Source organism: Staurois parvus, unplaced genomic scaffold (assembly GCF_062004578.1).
Source record: "Staurois parvus isolate SC_StPar_1 unplaced genomic scaffold, SC_StPar_1.0 ptg000006l, whole genome shotgun sequence".
NCBI lineage: Eukaryota > Metazoa > Chordata > Amphibia > Anura > Ranidae > Staurois > Staurois parvus.
In genome coordinates this window covers 18018181-18038981 of record NW_028317802.1, presented here as the reverse complement: position 1 = coordinate 18038981, position 20801 = coordinate 18018181, and the positions used below count along the sequence as shown (strand labels likewise).

Below are 20801 nucleotides of genomic sequence, written 5' to 3'. Positions count from 1 at the left end.
GCATCACCTTCTTACATCCCAATCAAGCAGCTTACATATTATGTTTTTGTGGAGTTATTACAGCATTTCATTTTGACTTTGACTTTACTTGGATGATAAATTTGGACTTTTTTATATAAATAGGAATTATTTATATTTATGAATTTTTGTACTGAATTTTGTAATAATTATTTTTGATTATATTTATTGTTCATGAAAATTATATATGAGACATACACTATATTGTCAAAAGTACTGGGACTCCTGCCTTTACACGCACATGAACTTTAATGGCATCTCAGTCTTAGTCCATAGGGCTCAATATTGAGTTGGCCCACCCTTTGCAGCTATAACAACTTCAACTCTTCTGGGAAGACAGTCCATAAGGTTTAGGAGTGTGTCTATGGGAATGTTTGACCATTCTTCCAGAAGTGCATTTATGAGGTCAGACACTGATGTTGGATGAGGCCTAACTCCCAGTCTCTGCTCTAATTCATCCCAAAGGTGTTCTATCAGGTTGAGGTCAGGATTCTGTGCAAGCCAGTCAAGTTTCTCCACCCCAAATTTGCTCATCTGCATCTTTATGGACCTTGCTTTGTGCACTGGTGTGCAGTCATGTTGGAACAGGGAGGGTTCATCCCCAAACTTTTCCCAAAAAGCTGGGAGCATGAAATTGTCCAAAATGTCTTGGTATGTGATGCCTTAAGAGTTCCCTTCACTGGAACTAACAGGTCAAGCCCAGCCACTGGAAAACAACCCCACACCATAATCCCCCCTACACCAAAGTTTACACTTGCATAATGCAGTCAGGCAAGTACCGTTCTCCTGGCAACTGTCAAACCCAAACACGTTCATCAGATTGCCAGACAAAGAAGCGTGATTCATCACCCCAGAGAACACATCTCCACTGCTCTAGAGTCCAGTGCTTTACACCACTGCATCCGATGCTTTGCATTGCACTTGTTGATGTAAGCTTGGATGCAGATGCTCGACCATGAAAATCCATTCCAAGAAGCTTTCTATGCACTCTTGTTGTGCTAATCTGAAGGCCACACAAAGTTTGGAGGTCTTTAGCTATTGACTCTGCAGACAGTTGGTGACTTCTGCGCACTGTGCGCTTCAGCATGCGCTGACCCCACTCTGTCATTTTACATGGCCTACCACTTCGCTGACTCAGTTCTGTCATTTTACGTGGAAACTGTCATGTTCCATCACCACCTACAATGTACAGCTCCCAGACATGTTTTAAAAAGAAATGGTGTTTTTTTTTCCATGTTGCTCTCCAAGTCAAATATAGAGAAGGACCCTTTCCCAGCTGAACTGCATGTTTATTATTTTTTTAATTGGTACATTTCCCTTATGGCAGTGCTCAGCTCTCAGTGCCATTTGTTTGACTATTTATTCCCTATTGGACCTTGAAATGGCCAGAATTGATTTTCGGGATTCACCCCTCCTCACTGACTTCAAAGAGGTTCAGATTAAAGTTCTCAATTTCCACTATTGACAATGAGTTTGAAGAACAGCCTGCAAATTGAACCAATTTATTCATCTATAATTTTAGTGTTAGATACAATGTATGTATTTTTTATTTTGATACTTTAATCATTATGTGATCCAGCAGCTTTGTGACCACTCATGCCAAGCTGGCCATAGATGAACATGTCCATATATATAGTTTACCACATATAGCCATTATTCTCCATGGTTAAGATTGATATGACTTTGATTGACTTGTCACAGACGTGCCAGATCTATACTATTTAAACACTACCTGGTTCTGGACAGGCCATGATAATAAAGCTAATTTGTGTGACTGTATTTTTGTTTTACAATTTGACCAGGAGTTTATGTACAGAATGTAGAGCTGGTGGAGTTACACACAGGGTGCAGAGTTTAGAGGTGCACTGCATACAGAGTGTTCAGAGAATTCAGGGAAATCATCCAATGAGGGTGTCGGCATCTGTACTGCATCCCGTGCACCATCATCTCCCTTGTCCCCATCCTGCACTCAGTGGAAGCTGCTTAGGAGATCTAAATTGTGAAAGCCAATGAGAGACCAGCTGTCTATTTTAAAGACAGAAGCTGGACTTCTGTGTTTACAAGTAATAGTGGTGAGCAGTGAGCAGAAGGCTTGAGCCCTTGTGATATCATCGACCGGGGCGTGCTGGATCTACTTCATGGTGCATTCTTTTATTTTCTTCTTTTAATAAAGGACTTGTCAAAGGCTGTCTCCTGTCTTTTTTCACACTACACATTTTTTTTGTGAATGGGTAGCCCCCCTGCCCAAAAGCCCCCCATGGTGAGGGCATATGGCCTGGTACGGTTCAGGAGGGGGGGGGGATCGCTCATCCCCCCCTTTCCTGACCTGCTGGGCTGCATTCTTGGATAAGGGTCTGGTATGGATTTTATTTTTATTTTGGCGTGGGGGTTCCCCTCGAAGTCCATACCAGACCTGAAGGGCTTGGTATGGGTGGAGGGGGAGACCCCCATGCCGTTTTTTATTTTTTTATTTTAATTGCCAGCAATTCATTTCTTTACATTCCACTGATGACTCAAATACCAGTACATACCGCATGCCTGCACCATTACTTAATTACCGCATGCAATTAAATTATTTATTTCCTTTTGTGAATTGACTTAAGGTCTTTTTATGCGGTATTTACAGTATCAAGTGTTTTTGCTATTTTTGGTAAATAATGCATACTAGCAACAATGAATTGACATTTTCAGTATTGCATGCGGTATGTGGTTATGTGACTGACTTAAGTCATGCGATAAGCTTTAGTGAATTGCACCCAATGTTTGATAAAACAGTCAATGAAAAAAGCCAGCTGTAGCCCATGTATTTATATCTCAGTTTTACATAGACCAGAATAAATCCCTATCCTATATTGCATGGAAAATGTAGCAATGATATTTTGTAGCAGTAGTGTATATACTCATAGGAAAGTGTGATACCATGGATTGGTTTTATAGCAGCTGGTTGGGTGAAATAGTATACCACTTTGCCCTTAAAAGCTATAAGAATCTGGAGTGTGACTCAATATAAATTTCAGGTTTGTGTGGAGTTTACATTTATTGGGCCTTTTGATAACTGGCACCAAATAAGATTTATAAGACAATAAAATTGTTAACATGAAATGTAAACAATAGATATGCTTCCCTTGCTAATAAAATGAAATTTAAACAATAAATATGCTTCACTTACCATATTGATAGCATTCACTGGTCCAATGCTATTAACATACATGTCTGTATGAATTACTGTTGGTTTTACTGTTAAGTAATGAAAAAAAAATGTGAAGATTAGCAGTCACATTTAGATTCACATGACGACAAATCTGTTAATACATTAATATAATTTAAAAGTACCACAGACATGATATACTGTGCTAAATATTAATGTTGTCACTTGGTCCTACAATTAGTAAAACTTCAAAGAAATACTTATTTTACAATTAGGAATAAGTGAACTAGAATAGACACACAGAGTGTTGTAATGTATACCAACTGATTATATTCAGATACTATAGTACACATGGGGTTTTCATAGTTTCTTATGATTACAGTAGGCACGCTCAGTTATCTCCCCACATCCTTCGATAATCTTCACTTTACCCTAGGTTCTCCAAGATTGAGCTGAAAATAGCATTCAGATTCCTGGCTTCGCTACTTCCTATTGGACCCTAAAGGCCAGTGAGGCCACCATTTACATTTGGTAGCTAATTGTAACTTGGCATTCTGGTGAGCAGTGACCATCATCTAAAGAAGTGAGAATACACCTGAAATGCCTGTTCTAAAGTGTCTCTGTTGTCACAACAAAAAAAGTGTCCAAAAAGTACCCTTTAAAAGAATACTGTTCATACTTCTCTATTCTACCACTCATTCATCTGATCTTGACTTGATCCATTGTATGCTGTGGTGCCATCCATCAGCCCTACATCACTACAAGTCATGGAAACACTATGCTCAGTTGGAGATGTAGGACTCTAACACTCTCAAAAGAGTCAGTTGTAGAAATTCTGTAGCAGAATATGTGTGTAATAATAGTTCTCCTTTGCACTTACTTACTTTAGGGATTAAGAGTTGTTTTTTGAGAGGGAAGAATCCCCACAGGTTCCTTCTAAAAGGTAGACAAGTGATTCTGAATTGACTGACCTTCACTCAAGACCTCTCAGATATGAGCATTATATAAGAATGATCCTTGCCTGGCCCAGAAAAGCAGGGATTCATATGTAGCTTCCCCACCTGAAACATATCAGGCCACATGCCCTCAACATAGAGGGTTACCTTGCTCGGTGGACCCCCTTAGGAAAGCACTTTGTCTCTATGTTGATGAAGACAAGGGCCTCTTCCCCACAACCCTGGTCAGTCGTTGTGGGAGCCTGAGGGTGTGGAATCTGAAAGCCCCCTTTAATAAGGGCACCCCCCAGATACTGCTCCCCTTACATGAGAAATTGGTTCTAGAAAAGAGCCCAACCATTCTGCTAAAGGATGGTGCCCAGCAACACAGGAAAGACTGCCCTGTGGCTTAGTTGTAAAACTTAGATATCAAAAATTATTAATGATATGGATATCTTCAGATGTGTCTAGATTCAAAAGAATCCTCACATACATATTAGTGTAGTCACATTTCAAGGTTGTGAATTAAATCAGACCATTTATTTATGTTTAAAATTCTACCTCTTGGAACTCACAAAGTCCTGATATACTGTGAGGGACCGCCTAGCGGCACCACTAGCACTCCACCGGTCAGGCGTGCCCAGAGCGCGGAGTCTAAGCCCCAGGGTACTTGTTCACCAGAGCCCCTGATGGTGGGGATGGACTTGGAGTACCCCGGGACCAGGTCGCCACTACTGAGCACACCTGTCAGTGGTAGGGGTGTTCTCCAGGGGCTCCAACCAGGGAGAGCCAGATGTGAGGAGGTCGGGTGACCCCAATGGGATGGATGGATGGCTGAGCAAGTGCGAAGTCAGACAGGCCGAGTTGGTAACGTAGAGGACGGTACGGTACAAGGGAGCGGACAGAGAATCGTCGGGTCACACGCCAGGTCAGCAACAGCAGGTCAGATCTAATGAGGGGCATTCAGAAGAGAGGTCAGGCAAAGCAAGGGTCTGGGCAGGAGAAATCAGCAGGTCAAGAGCAATCCGGGTCAAATAACTTACAAGGTACAGGTTCAGATTCGCAGGATACAGGTAGGACCAGAAGGCACTGAAATGACAGCTCAGGGACATTTAAATATCCTGCCCTGCGCTGCCATTGGTGCCCAGCGGGCGGCCGCGGCTTCTACTGCACATATGCGAACTCGAACGCCGCGGCCGGCCCGGACCTAGTGCCCGTGTCCCTGCACAGGGCGGTGCACTGCTCCTGCGCCGGGACCATCGCGTCGGGGATCGAGGAGATCCCTGACATATACTGTATGTCCCTACATGGTATTTCTTTGGTCAAAAGCAATTTACCGAAAACCATATATTTATATTTAAAACTCCACCACCCCTAACTCCCAGAATTTTCACTGATTACCTTGTTCATTTAAAAATCACTTTGGGCTGAAGTTACAGTGTATAATGGTTAATGCTGCCTAAAGTTGTCATCAACACACACATAAAACTCAGTATGGAATGTTGTGACCTTTAGGTGTTTTTAGGCCAAAATCCAATGTGGATCATTAGCTTTCATACACACACAAAGAAGCTAAGTAAACCCCAAGTATACAGTAGACAATGATGACATATCTTACCTAATGTATCAATACAGTATGTGTTATGCCTGTAGTATCAGGACATCATTCTATATTCTTGCTCGGTATAAAATGTCCCCACCATTCTCATCTAAGCACACAGTAATTATTGGTCCAGCTTACACAGAAAGTAATTAAACAGCAAGTGTTTATGATCTGTGAGAGAAACCCAATCACCCAGAGAAAATCCACACAGACATTACAGATTTGCAAAGAGAGCCTTGCTTGTGTTAAAAATAGCCACAGAGAGGCAACACTACTGCTGCATCTCTATGCTGTATTACACAAGATTAAAAGAACATTTCAGGTGATTTACAAATCAAAACACGTGTTTGAAGACCTAGTACATTTTTTTTGACACAATGAAACTGATTTTATTGCACAGTATATGGTGTGTTACCGTGTTATACTATTAGCATGAGCCACTGTTTCCCTAGCTTGAGTTTAGATTAAAATAACTGTTGCTGCTGCAACCCTAAATTGATGCTGTCAGTCTGAACTGTTATTAGAAAGTCTGTACTCCTAAGCATTGAAGATGTGTAAGATGCTTTTAAGCACAGCAATCAGATTTGAGTTCACTGTAGTGTAATTAAAGAAAGATTAATTCTGATTAGATTACTGCATTTTACTTGATGCCATTTGTCTAACTGGGTAAGCCCACAACATATTACAAGTGGCCTAGCATCGGAGGGCTGCATTATGTAATATCTATCATTTTAATTTATTTATGAAAAGATGCATGTTTGTGTTTTTGCAGTTCAACATTGTGGTATGTGCTTTATTTTCTTGCTCAACTAAAGAAGGATGCTTACTATATAGTTTTTACCCATGCTTTTTATGATCTGTGGTGTAGTAAATATTCAGTTAAATCAGGATTTATTTATGTTTTATTTTGTTTAACCCTTTTGTCAATATAATTATTTCAATGACATGTAATCAATCTTCTAGCCACCGCAGGAGCCAAGATCTGTTTACATTCTCATTCCTGGTTGCTGGCTATGTAGTAGAAGTGATCAATTCTGCATGTGAATGAAAGTGCAACCCCCTGCCTGTGTCCCAGGCTTACTTCTTCCTTCTGGGTGCTCAGTATCTCCATGGCAGGTTTTACAATTGAGAGTGTTTGGAGATCAGCAAAGATCCAATCACTGATCTTCCTGGTGCGGTATGAAACTGGAAACGCTAAGATCTGAGCACTCCCATGTTTAGAGCTGTCAATCTCTGGCCTCCCTAGCATCGATAGAAGTTGATCAAGCACAGTCTTTGCTTGATAAGCTTCAACAAAAAGCGGAAGTGAGCCCTAATGTCTCCTCAAAGACAACCAGCCCCATAAAACTTTTAATAAATTAACATTATTAAAAATAACCAAAAAACAATACAAATGCATTTTAAAAGCTCCCCACACCTGCACTCTCATACTCACATACATCGAGTAAACACTTGTACAAAAACTCAGATTTTACTATGCATATTAAGAATAACCATGCACTCCAAAGTGAGATCAATAATTATAGAGCCATCATTTTCTGTTAATGCTAAATGGATGAGCTGTGAAGCTTTGCCTATGGACAATTGAGGGTACCATGATTGGGTATTATATAGTGCTGGTGTGCATTAAAATTTTGTCACAATTATCGTGTGACAAAAAAAGCAACTGTAACCATTTATTTGACAAAATATTCAACTAGTTTGTGCAACGCTCAGAGACCCTAAGTGAAATTTATATAAAACACAAATATGAATAGCACAAGCCCCAAATCATATATCAAAATATGATGGAAGTAGAAATAGATATGTACTGTAAGTGATGTTATACCTGTATTATGTGATAATTATGTTTTACATTGTATTTACATGTCTTAGTTATGGGTATTTCACCTGTAGGAATATAAAGTATAAGGGAAGGGGAGTGATATTAGATTATTTTAGGTTTATAAGTCCATTAGATCTGAGGCCCCAGGGCAATATCATAAAGTTTTGGTATAGAACCACTTGGGCAACATACAGCAGTGTCTTGTTGGGGCTGGTTCCTATGACAGCAGAGGGTAGGATGATTGCATGGATAATTTACGGGTCCTAAAAAGTAATGGACATAAAAGTTACCTTGATGATACTAGCACACTCTTAGCCTTTGACAAAGTTCATAGGAGATGAGGCATAAGGCAAGGCTGTGACATTATCACGTTGAAGAGATATGTCTCGTTGTGTTAAGAAGTGATATCAGTCTATACCTACTGTTTAACAGCAAAGTGGTTTCATATATATGATGTACCTGAAGTGACATCATTTATATACCAGTAGTTTTCTACACCTGAATATGTGAATGTGTTTTTATCCCTTGCTTTAATAAATTATTTTTTTAATGGAAAGAACTATGAATTGTTTGCAATTGCTTGAGGTTTACCTGGGGCATTCATACTGAATGTCTAAAGAAGATTTACCCCTGAAGGGAGCTTTATCTGGAACATTTATACTGGGGGGGGGGGGCAAAATGAATTAACCCCTGAGGGAAATAAAGCTGGTTTGACCTCTTGTAACTTCGTGGAACTTTACCTATAACAACTTGCTAAAACGTTGGTAACTTACATACATTTCACATTAATAATTATGCTATCAAAATTAGTGTATGTTGTACATTGCCTCTGGAATAGTTTCTTCTTGGTGTAGGCTGCCATTTTGCTGAATCCAAGAGTCCTGAGCAGCATTAGCTTTGAAGGTCACTGCTTGTGTCCAGGCACCACATAGATCTACAGGTATATATATATATCCTCTGCACCCCTGACCTTGGTCTGATTTTGAAATATGAGAGATTTATAAAAGTAAATAACCAGAGCCACAGAAAGTGCATAATGTTTGCCTGGATTAGCCTTGCATATATGTCTCTGTAATCTGCCATAATAAGAAAAAGAAATACATATTTCATCAGGAAAGTTGGAAGAACCCATCAAATTTTGTTGTTATAGTTTTTTTCTTTGCTTTACTGCCACAGCCACTTAACCTATTCACACCAACCATACAGTATGCATATATGTGGCCTTTTGGCAGGTGGGCTTTAAAGATGAGCAGCAACATATATGTGGCCCTATGTAAACACTTTACTGTGCAGAGAGCATGCTCCCTTCATGCTCCCAGTATATTAATGAACATATACTGGAAAGCTCCTTATGCATACTTGCGATTGGGAGCTTTGCAATCATGTTACCGCAGTGACAGCCAAGTCACAGCAGTCACGTGATCGGAATGCCCACCTCTACCTCCCGATATTTAGATCCTCCTAAAGGGTAAGCAGGGATTAAATAAAGGGATCATATTTTTCCTAAAGGAAATTATATAACTGCATTTTTTATTCTTTTAAACAGTAACTTATTGTGGATAAGCACATACCTCCAATATCAGGTCTGAGCTTGTTGTCATAACCTTTGAGAAGTCCATTTAAAATAGATGTCACATCATTATCATGGAATTTGCGTGTGAGTAACCATGTTTTATTGGATGGTGCATCCTCGTAGTCCTCATCTTCTTTTTGTAAAGAACTGTAACAAAAATGGAGAAAATATAAAAAATAGATATTGATGTGATTGGATTAGAAAAACAAATAATTTTTTATATTAGTTGTAATAATAAATAAATAAATAAGCATGTGTTTCTCTGTTGCTATTTTCTGTAAGTGAAATATCTTCTCTACTAACAGAAAATGGTCTATTTATACAAAAACGTGGTTTGCAAATATTTCATGCAAGTTTAAAGAATAAAACCCATAATGTTTGTAATATGTGTGTAATAGTTAATTTGTTGCATTTCGCTAGGAGAAAGTAACATTCAGTAACATTGAAACCTAAGAGAAAAATAACAATAAGAACATTTGACCATGAGAGTTAACATTCATCAATAGAGAAAACAGCTAAACACTACAGACTAAGAAATCTTGACCAGCAGAGGAAATAATATGAAAGAGTACTGTGTACAGTTTATGAAGAATTCTGTGCAGTCAAATGAGTGTTCGGCCTAATGACCCTACAGCTGTAGCATGAGGTGAAACATTTAGAAATTGTATTATTACCACTGCTAAATGTGACAGCTTTCTTCTGGTTTTTAGGGAGCTGTCAGCCACCTACGTCCTAACAACTAGTCACTTATCCCAACCTGGCACATTCATCAGTCAGCCAGGGATTTCCAACTGACTGAATGTAAACAAACAATGGTGATAGTAAGCCCCCAAATTTCATAGAAGACTCTTATCATAGTATGGGTAGTGGGTGGCCAGGGATGAGGAGAACAAGTATGTGCCCCCCCCCCGAACCATACCAGGTCACATGGGGGGGTGCCTTGCTAGGCAGCTGTTGTAATAAAAGCAAAAGGGTGGGGTCTCTCAGGTGACATCATTGACCATATACAGTATAAACATGACTGGGAATGCAGTGACATAATTGACCAAATATGGTTTTGTCTCTAAATAGTCAGTGGTGTCACTGAGATCCTGCCCCTGTTGTCTGAATATTCCAGAAGTTTATCATATAACGTATGTGAGAAACTTGACAGGATAAAAAAATTCAACAGATGGAATTAAACCTTCTTGAAATTGTAAATAGGAGGTATCAATCCTTTTTTAGGCTCTCCAAAACATAAATAAACTAAAAAAAGATTCAGCCTTTAGGTTTTTTACAGGGCATTATATTTTATCAACATTTTTATTTGTTATATATTAACTTTATTTTTTTATTTTTTGGGTAGGTGGTTATGATTGTTAACAACAAAGAGAGATGACCATCAAACACTATTTTAAAGAGTAGTATGGTTCCTGAAAAATATTGTGTTAGACAGAAAATAGGAATGTAGCCAAATTAACTTCACTTAAAAAACTTTGACCTTTTAATTGTCTAGGTATGGTAGCTGCATTCAAAAGGAAGCATTCACTAAACTGATTTTAACAACCTCAGGATAATCTTATATATGAATGCAATAAATATGCTTTTTACCATAATTTCCAATGTATTGATTTTAAACAACAAATGGCTAGATATTACAAATATCAACCAAAAGTAAAACATGTTGCTATCATTGCTGACCTGGGTGGCAACTTATTTATATTACAACCTGTTTTTTCGGGTTTTTCATAGAAACAGAGTACAAAACAACTCCTTTCACAAAGAGCACAATAGTAGTTTGGGACAGACAAGGATTGGCAACACATTTAATATCAAGGATTGTCCAGTTAGTGCCACAGAGAACACCCAAGAACGCCTCAATAGCTTTTGGGCCGTGAAATGTCCAATGCTTTTGTCAACCAAGAACTTATGGACAACATGATTGTCATAAGCTTTGAGGAGACTTGCCATTTCAACAGACTGAGTACACCCAAACTGTAAAATGTACAAATCTTCTAGGAAGGATTGAAATCTCACGTATATAGTCATGTTGTATTATGTTGTACCAGGTATGGTGAAGTTTCTAGCTCTTCAGAATTTTCTTCACTAATAGAAAATGACAGCCTAACTACTTGGCACTATTTAACCCATATATTGCAGTAAGTCATCATGTCCTTCTGTACCACTCCTTGTAGCAAATATGTTTCCTCACTCCAAAGCAGAGTGGCAAGAGTTGCTTAGGAGTTATTGACTGCACCCATGTATATTTTTTCTATGTTGTTCTTTTTTTCAAATAACCTTTGTTTTTCTTTTATTTATTTTAGCTTCACAACCTTTGATCTAGAAACAAATATTGAAATTTATTGAAAGTGTTTTTACTTATAGGCTGTATCTGCATCAGATAACTACATGTCTTGCTCCTCTTTTAAATCTAAAGTAGTTATGGTCTTTTAATACACAGCGCTATGCACACTCCTTACTGCTCCCATGTGACAGCTCTTTGATTTGATGACTAGCCTCACAGGTACCTAACTCTGCATTGTAGCCTGTGTCATAGTCCTCTGGGACACAAACATTATCAGTCAGTGTGCTGATAAACAGTAAATGCTCTCAAGGGTTCCTACAGTAAAGTGGATTTGTAATTTTGCCAAGTATGAAAAAAGTACCGGCTTACAAAAGTGTCAATTGTGCAATATGTTAGACATCTTTGTTTTCTTTTAATTTTTCTTATTATTGTTTGCTGGTTTTTATTTAATTCCCTACTTCTTGTTTACCTATTCAAATGTATTCAGAGTTAAAAGACACAAAATAACAAATACTACAGTTTGAACAGTATATTTTATTTTAATCTTTACTTTGCTCAAGTTGTGGTTTGAAAAATGCATAAAATATGTTCACAGTACTGTTTCAATCAGGAAAGCAAAAATCCAATAAAATATTATTAGTTACTTTATTATCACTGTTATTATTAAATAATATTTTTTTGTCACAAACAGCCATACCTTTACACATCGATCCAGTGCCGAGTTTTGCCTCCTGTCTGAGTTGCTCAGGTTCCTGCCTATCTGCCCTGAACCTAGGTACAGTCATACCTTGGTTTACAAATTTAATTCGTTCTGCAGGACTTTTTGTATAGCGAAAAACGCGTAAACCGAAACGCCATTTCCCATAGGAATGCATTGAAAACCAATTAATCCGTTCCTGAGGTCAGAAAAAAGTCAACGCTACTAAAATACTGCATGAGTTATTTTATCAAGTCCTGTGGTATTTTATTAGTGACAACCATTTGTTAATGTTTCAGCTGTCAGAGGGGTTCCCCACTGACAGTTGAATGTAAAAGAATTGCACATGGGGTGGGGTCACATACATGATGTCCTCGGGTGGGACATGTACCCCATACTCAGTCACATAGGGAGGGGGTGGGATCTGGGGGGCCCCTTGTTAAAGGGGGTCTTCCAGATTCCAATAAGCCCCCTGTCCACAGAACCCCACAACCACCAGCCAGGGATGTGGGGAAGAGGCCCTTATCCCCATCATCATTGGGACAAGGTGCTTTGGGGTGGAGCCCCCCTGCCCCAAAGCACCCCCTCATGTTGAGGGCATGTTGCCTGGTATGGTTCAGGAGGGGGGGCGATTACTTGATCTGCCAGGCTGCATGCTCGGATAAGGGTCTGGTATCGATTTTGGGGGGGGGACCCAAGACATTTTTTTTTAATTTTGGCATGGGAGTTCCCCTCAAAATCCAGACCCAAAAGGGCTTAGTATGGATGGGAGGGGGGACTCCATGCCGTTTTTTAAGTTATTATTGTGCCGGTTTTTAAATGAAATTACCACTTTTATTTGGTATGTGCTAACAAAGCTTGATTTGGTAAGTTTTTTACACTTTAAAATTTAGTGTATTAACAAATGATCGGTATGCCATACAGTTAATGTATGATACATTTCTTTAATTTTCATGGCTTTATCATTTCAGTCTGAATATGCAGATACATGTATGCTATGGAAGTTGCCATGAATTCTTCTTTTCCTCTAATTATTTGGTCTATGGTGTGCAGAGCAGCTTGCATTTTCCTGGCATATAGTGCATTAGCTCCTGCCAGTCACAATAGAAAGTGGATGCTCTTAATGCTTGTATACTTGTAGTTGCTTTAGCCACTGCAGTTCCATGGTTGGTATATCTGTGTCAGATGTGCTTTTGTTGGCAGCTTGAAAAGTTAGTTTGGCTTCATCATTAATAGATTGATCTTGCTTTGATTAACCATTTCAATACCGGGCAATTTTACACCTTCCTGCCCAGGCCAGTTTTCACATTTCAGCGCTCTCACACTTTGAATGACAATTGCACGGTTATACAACATTGTACCCAAACTAAAATTTTATCATTTTCTTCACAGAACTAGAGCTTTCTTTTGGTGGTATTTAATCACCGCTGGGGTTTTTATTTTTTGCTAAATTAACAAAAAAAGACCAAACATTTTGAAAAAAAACACGTTTTTCTTTGTTTTTGTTATAAAAGTTTACAAATAAATAATTGTTCTTCATAAATTTAGGCCAAGATGTATTCTGCTACATGTCTTTGGTGAAAATAACCCAAAGTTTTTCGTTTGTAGTTAGTTTGTAGGAAAGATATAGAGTTCACAAACTATGGTATAGATCTGAAAATTGATCAGTCGGGAAGTACTGACAGCCAATCTATGTATGTTTGTATTTAGTTTGTAGGAAAGTTATAGAGTTCACAAACTATGGTATAGATCTGAAAATTGATCAATCGGGAAGTACTGACAGCCAATCTAATTTCTTGAGGTCCAAGAATGTCAGAATAGTACAGATATCCCCAAATGACCCCTTTTTGCAGAGTAGACAGTCGGACGTACTTCATAAGAGGATTTTTTTGTCATAATTTTTCGGAAAATTTAAAAATTTAAAAAATTATTTTCACTATTTTTTTTTTTTTACATAATGTCACCAGTGCAGTACAGCATCATCATATAACTGGCATGGCGGTGAACAGGGACACTGACTGGTGACAGTATGAAAAAAAATATATATATACCGTATTTGCCGGCGTATAAGACGACTTTTTACCCTTTGAAAATCCTCTCAAAAGTCGGGGGTCGTCTTATACGCCGGTATACGGCATACTGACACTTTTTAGGGGGGTGGCGCGGTGCCGCCGCCACCCCCCCTTCCAACGGAAGGGACACTAAGTACAGGGGTGGGCAGGGGCTGTTTCTTACCTGGCTCCGGTCCCACGACGATCCGGTCCAGGAAGCGCGGCTGCTCCTTCAGTTCGGCCACTGGATGTTCGCGCGGCTGCTTGGCTCTGCCTCCTCACCGGTGATTGGCTGCCAGAACTGTAGCTCAGGAAAGGCACACAGGCGGCCAATCACCGGCGAGGGGGCGGAGCCGAGCGGCCCAGCGAAAATCGAGTGCAGGAGCAGCAGGTAAGTGTTCAGTGTACAGGTGCTGCTGCAACCACATATGCTGGCTGCAGCAGCACCATACTAGAACAGGGTCAGCAAGTGTAATTGGTGTCAGTTGGAGGAATAGTGCCCCATCATTGGTGTCACTGATACCAATGATGGGGCACTATTCCTCCCACTGACACCAATGATGGGGCACTATTCTTCCCACTGACACCAACGATGGGACACTATTCCCCCCCCCCACTGACACCAATGATGGGGCACTATTTCACCCCCCACTGACACCAACGATGGGGCACTATTCCCCCCTCCACTGACACCAATGATAGGGCACTATTCCACCCCCCACTGACACCAATGATGGGGCACTATTCCACCCCCCACTGACACCAATGATGGGACACCATTCCTCCCACTGACACCAATGTTGGGACACTATTCCTCCCACTGACACCAATGATGGGGCACTATTCCTCCCACTGACACCAATGATGGGGCACTATTCCTCCCACGGATACCAATGATGGGGCACTATTCCTGCCACTGATACCAATGATGGGGCACCTATTCCCCCCACTGATACTAATGATGGGGCACTATTCCTGCCACTAATGCCAATGATGGGGCACTATTCCTGCCACTAATACCAATGATGGGGCACTATTCCTCCCACTGACACCAATGATGGGGCACTATTCCTCCCACTAATACCAATGATGGGGCACTATTCCTCCCACTGGTGTGCATTGGAAGAGGGGTAGTCTTATACGGCGAGTATAGCCCAAATACTACATTTTAGCAGGAAAAGTAAGGGGTCATCTTATACGCCCAGTCGTCTTATACGCCGGCAAATACGGTATATTTTTTTTATTATTATTTTTAATTTTTTATTACATTTCTTTTATTTTTTTAAGATTTTTTTTCATATTTTACTATGACCAAAGTAGTACAATGTTACCATAGTAACATTGTACTACTTTGGGGAAGTGATCAGTATTTTTTTTTTTTTTTACACAATTTGCTTATAGCAAAGAATTACTTTGCTATAAGCAAGCATTTACCTGAATGTTGTGCTTAGCTGTGATTTGGCCACAGCTAATCAGATGACATGTGCATGTGACCTGCTGTGACCATTCACAGCTAGGCACTAGTATACAATGGATGGCATGAATAAAGCCATCCATTGTATACAACTGTCATGTGACCTGCTGTGATTGGTCACATCAGGTCACATGGTACCGGCAACGGGGGCCGGTACTCAGATCTGTCATCGGCCGTGTCCGAGGTACACGGCAGGTGACAGATCGCGCCGCTCTGCAACTGCGCGAACTGCGCATGTGCGGGAGCATGCCAAATGGCGTGCACCCGGAAAGCTATAGCGTTTTTGAGGCTGCCAAATGGCTATAGGCTGGGCGGCTAATGGTTAAGCTGGACTGAAAATTGAAATGCAAATTTGCTAAAACACTGAAAAATTTATATACATATGTATATGTAAGCTTATCTGGAAATTAACCAACCCCCATGTCTTTTACTCTTGATATTTCAGTGAAAATCATCTGCTCGTGTTTTGCAAAAAAAAATCAATCAGGCTTTATGGGATCCATATATAATTTCATCAACAATATGTATTCCTCTCCTACAGCTTGTTTAATTATTTCAGGACAAATGTCAGACACCATTCCCCTATATAAGGGGACTCAACAAGGATGTCCTCTGTCACCTTTATTGTTCAATATAGCTATTGAACCCTTGTCTAGATTTATAAATGACTCACATGTCCATTCAGGTGTTAAAATAGGTAACTTAAAAATCAAGTCAGCCCTATTTGCAGATAACATTTTAATGTTTACCTCAAAACCCATAAACGATATGCCTATTCTACAAGGTATCTATAACACCTTTAAGGGCTGTATAGCGTTTAAAATATTTTTTGCTAAGAGTGAAATTCTGCCATTAAATACATCGAAATAAAAAATATGGACCTCAACTTCCCCATTTAAAATTGTCACTCAACATATTACTTATTTAGGGATAAAAATAGGAGAGATCATTCATCATTATACTTCTTGAATTACCCACTGCTTATTTCTAAACTTGTCTCAGAGCTGGAAGCATGGATGTGTCTTCCAATCTCACTATTTAAGAGGTGCCATCTTTTTAAAAAGGTCTCTGCCAAACTTTTGTGTCCATTGCAGACTACCCCACTTCTACTTAGACATAGTGATATCAAAACAATAAACAAAGCTAACATTTTTTGTGACACTCTAAAAGACCCTGGATATCAATTTCTAAACCATACCTCCTAAAGAGTGAATGAGTATTAGGTCTTCCTAATATTAGGACTTATAATTTAGCTTCTCTTTTGAGGTTCAGTATAGACTGGATACTACAAAATTCCAATATTTTAATAGGGCATTAAAGGGGGAAATAGTGTCTCCTTGGAACAGCTATTCTGCATTGTAATCCTAAAACTCTACCCATCCAGTTACAAAACAATTTATTCTTGCGGGATACGCTTGCCACGTACAATCAGGAGATCTCTAAAGCTGCCACTGATGATCTCTAAATGTCTCCCTGTACATGGAAATCTGAAACTTAACAGTGCAACCAATGCTGAAATCTCTGTTGTGGAGAGCAAAAGGTATACACACAGTGATGGCTATTTACCACCAAGAATCTTTGAAACTAAAGTCATACAGAGGACTATCATTAGAATTTCAACTACCAGAAGACCATAGATTTTACTACAATAATTTATCAAATCCTGCTAAAATTCAAAATATATCCTTTCCAGCAATCTTTGATAGACCGTGCAATTGAGAATCAACTATATTCAATATCTGAACTTTATTCTCCACTAAACTACCAATTAACCACACCACAGAGATGTTTTCTATTAACAGGGTGGACCAAGGAATTCCCAGATGAGGCACTAAATGGCAAACTCCTTGGAAGTTATAGTAAAATTTGCAGTCTAATCATCAGTGAAAATTGGAGGGAAATACAATTTAAGCTACTACATTGTGCTTTTATGCCCTTCTTGGTTGATAAATCGGATCCATTAGCCTCAATCTGTTCTTGGTGTAGTACTATATGACCCACTTTACTTTATAGAATGTAGAGCTGCACCCAAATATCTACCTTCTGGGACCAGGTTTTAAACTACATACATGCTATATCAAGGATACAAATTGAAAAAAAAAAAAAAACATGATCTGCCTTTTTGGTTATATTGGTCCTCCATCATCGAGACCTTCAAAACCAATTATGATACCAGCATGGTCACCACTGTGTTTACTAACAGCTTGTAGAACCATATTAAAATCTTTGACATCACCAAATTCTCCCAAACTAACTTTGGTGAAAAGAGAGCTAAAATCTTTAATGCATATAGAAAAAATGCACACAATAACACAAGCTCTCAACTCTACTATGATTCTTCAGCTGGCAAAACTTTATGGAACACTGTCAAATTCTGAAATATTCCAAACAATGGCACCTTTCCTATACACTTAATGGTATATGAAAGCAAATAAAAAGCATTCTTTCGGTAGACTACAAATCCATCTAAATATAATCTAATATTGTCTAGCTTTTTTATTAATGATTTGTAAAAATTGTAAGGATCTTCAGCTTTATAAACCATGATGCTATCGACAGACAACAGTCACTCTATATTATTTTTAATATAAAGTATTTATTTTTTCTTTTTATTTCTATCTTTATTTTTTATTCATTCCTTTTTCTTTTTCTTTAGATATTGCTTTTTTTCTTCTTTTTTATTTTCCTTTTTGTTTTTTACGCCTCCATAATTCTTATTGGAATATCCTAAAGGGAAACACAGATATATTATTAGTTGAATGCTAATTACTCATGCATGCTTTCACTATAGATGAAAACGTGGTTAATAATTACTAATTATCTAGCTACATTGAAGGTACAATGATTAAAATTGCAAGCTACTTGCTACAATGTGTATTATTAATATAGGTAAAGGATTTTTGTTAGTGGATTGGATTTCAGTCTTGTAAATGTACCCTACTGTATTGTACAGTTATTTTTTCAGTTACACTTTCTAAATTTTTCTTTGGCTACTTATAATTTGAAAATGTCCAATAGAAATATTTATAAAAAGGATCAATCAGGACGTCAAAGTATTTTGAAATTTGTAATAGCAATTATGCCAGCTGTTTTTATATTCTCTATTAAGGGGCTACTTGCCAGTTGACAGACCTGCAGATGAAGACTATAACCACATAGAAGACATTTCATGAATATAAAATGCAAGTTCCTCATCATTTTACAGGACATAACCTACATTGCCAGGAAGACTTTCTTGATGTTTAGAAGAGTTTTAATTATAATTAATTGGCTCTGCAGACAAAAAAAAATGAATTTAATTGGAATATATAAAAAATGTTTTAGTTTATCAAGAATGCCTATGTTGTATTTCTCTTCAATGAAAATAAACTGGTATAAGGGCATGGAAAGAATAGGTGAGTAGAGATATGGTTGGGATAATAGGTAAAAAAAAGAGGGAAGGACTGATAAGGGGAGGATGTTCACAGAGTAATTATGGCCTGGAATATTCCACTGCTCTGCGTCCTCTATATCTTCAAACTCAAGTCTGCTGGTGTTACCAGGAAATGAGTCCTTCAGAAATATATGTGTATGACAAAAGGAAATAATATTTTTTGAGTATGCATATGTTGGGTACACACAAAATAGTGTAATACGAGAAGAAAATAAAAAAAAATCTTACCATGTAAGTTTAAATCCTGGTATTTGCAGATGCCATTGCTGTCACATCTCCCCTGTGCACTATATTCATTCTTTTTTTTCACCTTTATTGTGATACACTTCCATTTATGTTTCTATCTGGGTTCAGTTAAGTCTACTGACCTAAATGGATCCTACCAGTTGCAGGGTACTGCAGACACTAGGGAATAGTGCTCAGCTTAAGATAGTCAACTATCTTTTTATTATTTTTCAGTAATGATAATGTACTGTATGAATCAAACAGTAGCTTAAAAATATGATTAGAATGATACCAAAAATGAATAAAATAAATATAGTTTGAGTCATCATTAAGGTAGAGCAACAAATACATAGAGTATTGAAACAGGAAGAGAAGAGAAGAGGAAAGCACTAAGGCACAAGCCAATTGATTAAACTAATAAATTGTGAACCTAAGAACTGTTTTGGGCCTCGTTTACTATTTGTAAATGTTATAGTCTGAAAATGGAATTTCTCTTCTTCTTCTCTGAGTGTCTTATTCCATGTTATTTAAAATAAGTATAAGTAAAAAAAAACATGGATTGCTAATCAAAGGATTATGTCTCAGTTCCAAACTGATAAATGCCACCAAATAAGGACTAAAAGTCTAAAGACAATAATCGGTTTGTAAATTTCCAGTATATTGCTGTGTTTTTTGGGTTTTTTTAGCGTTTGGTTTTGTTTGTAAGGTACAACAGACATTTAATATTACTAAATAAGGCACCTATCTGACAGGAAACTGGAGGTATTAGTTATTAAAGTCTAAATTAAATGTGTCCGACCCCAAAAGAAACAAAAGTGTAATACTATATATTGCAGAATACCAGTCTTTAAATGGGGTGGCGGCATCAGTAGTAATTGTTCAGGCTTTGTTCCCTTTATTTTCATGTGGTGATTCTGCCAATAATGTACTTCTTGCCCTAGTGTGACATCACCATTCAGTATCTCTGAGGGAGCAATGTTGTCACCATAGGATAGAAAGTGTTTTAGGATTAAAGAATACCTCTCCCTCTCTTCTTTTCAATAACATAGGGGGGTGTTTTTTAGTTCACAGAGAACTGGGAAAATTGCTAGCTGCACTTATCGAACAGAACACATTTGGTGGTATATAAAAATAGACCAAAATGGATCTACATTTTGGATCTATATATACTTAAAAACCTTTCTATTTTGTTCTCAGCTGTCAATTAGAAATAAATGATTATTCTCCAACTGTTATTTCCCATAGAATATCTAAATGAAGTTGATAATTACTTATCACAGACAGTCTATATTTCAGGCACTTTGAGAAAAAAGACCCATAGCATTTCCATATCTTCCAATTTTATAAGGTATTCAATTCAACAGTGAGTATTTAAATTCCTATTTACTTTACTTATTGCATAAACTATACATATTTCTGATGTTCTAGTATTCTACTTTTTTCAAACATAAATTATGAAACTGTTGCTGCCAATCATAGTTACAGCATGGAAATTTCTCTAGTAATAGACTACTGTAAAGTTTAGCTTTCTCACT

General features: G+C 38.2%; 1 protein-coding gene across 2 annotated transcripts in view; it reads right to left on the bottom strand.

Moving 5' to 3' along the window:
- The window catches only part of GABRG2 (gamma-aminobutyric acid type A receptor subunit gamma2), a 193951-nt gene that overhangs the window by 89462 nt on the left and 83688 nt on the right, over positions 1-20801 (bottom strand). For both annotated transcript variants that reach the window (XM_089663399.1, XM_089663461.1), the window contains exons 2-3: positions 9101-9249; positions 3188-3255 (exon numbers count right to left, since the gene is read on the bottom strand). In XM_089663399.1, the coding sequence (XP_089519525.1) occupies positions 3188-3255; positions 9101-9249 (217 nt within the window). The remainder of the gene's footprint in view (positions 1-3187; positions 3256-9100; positions 9250-20801) is intronic.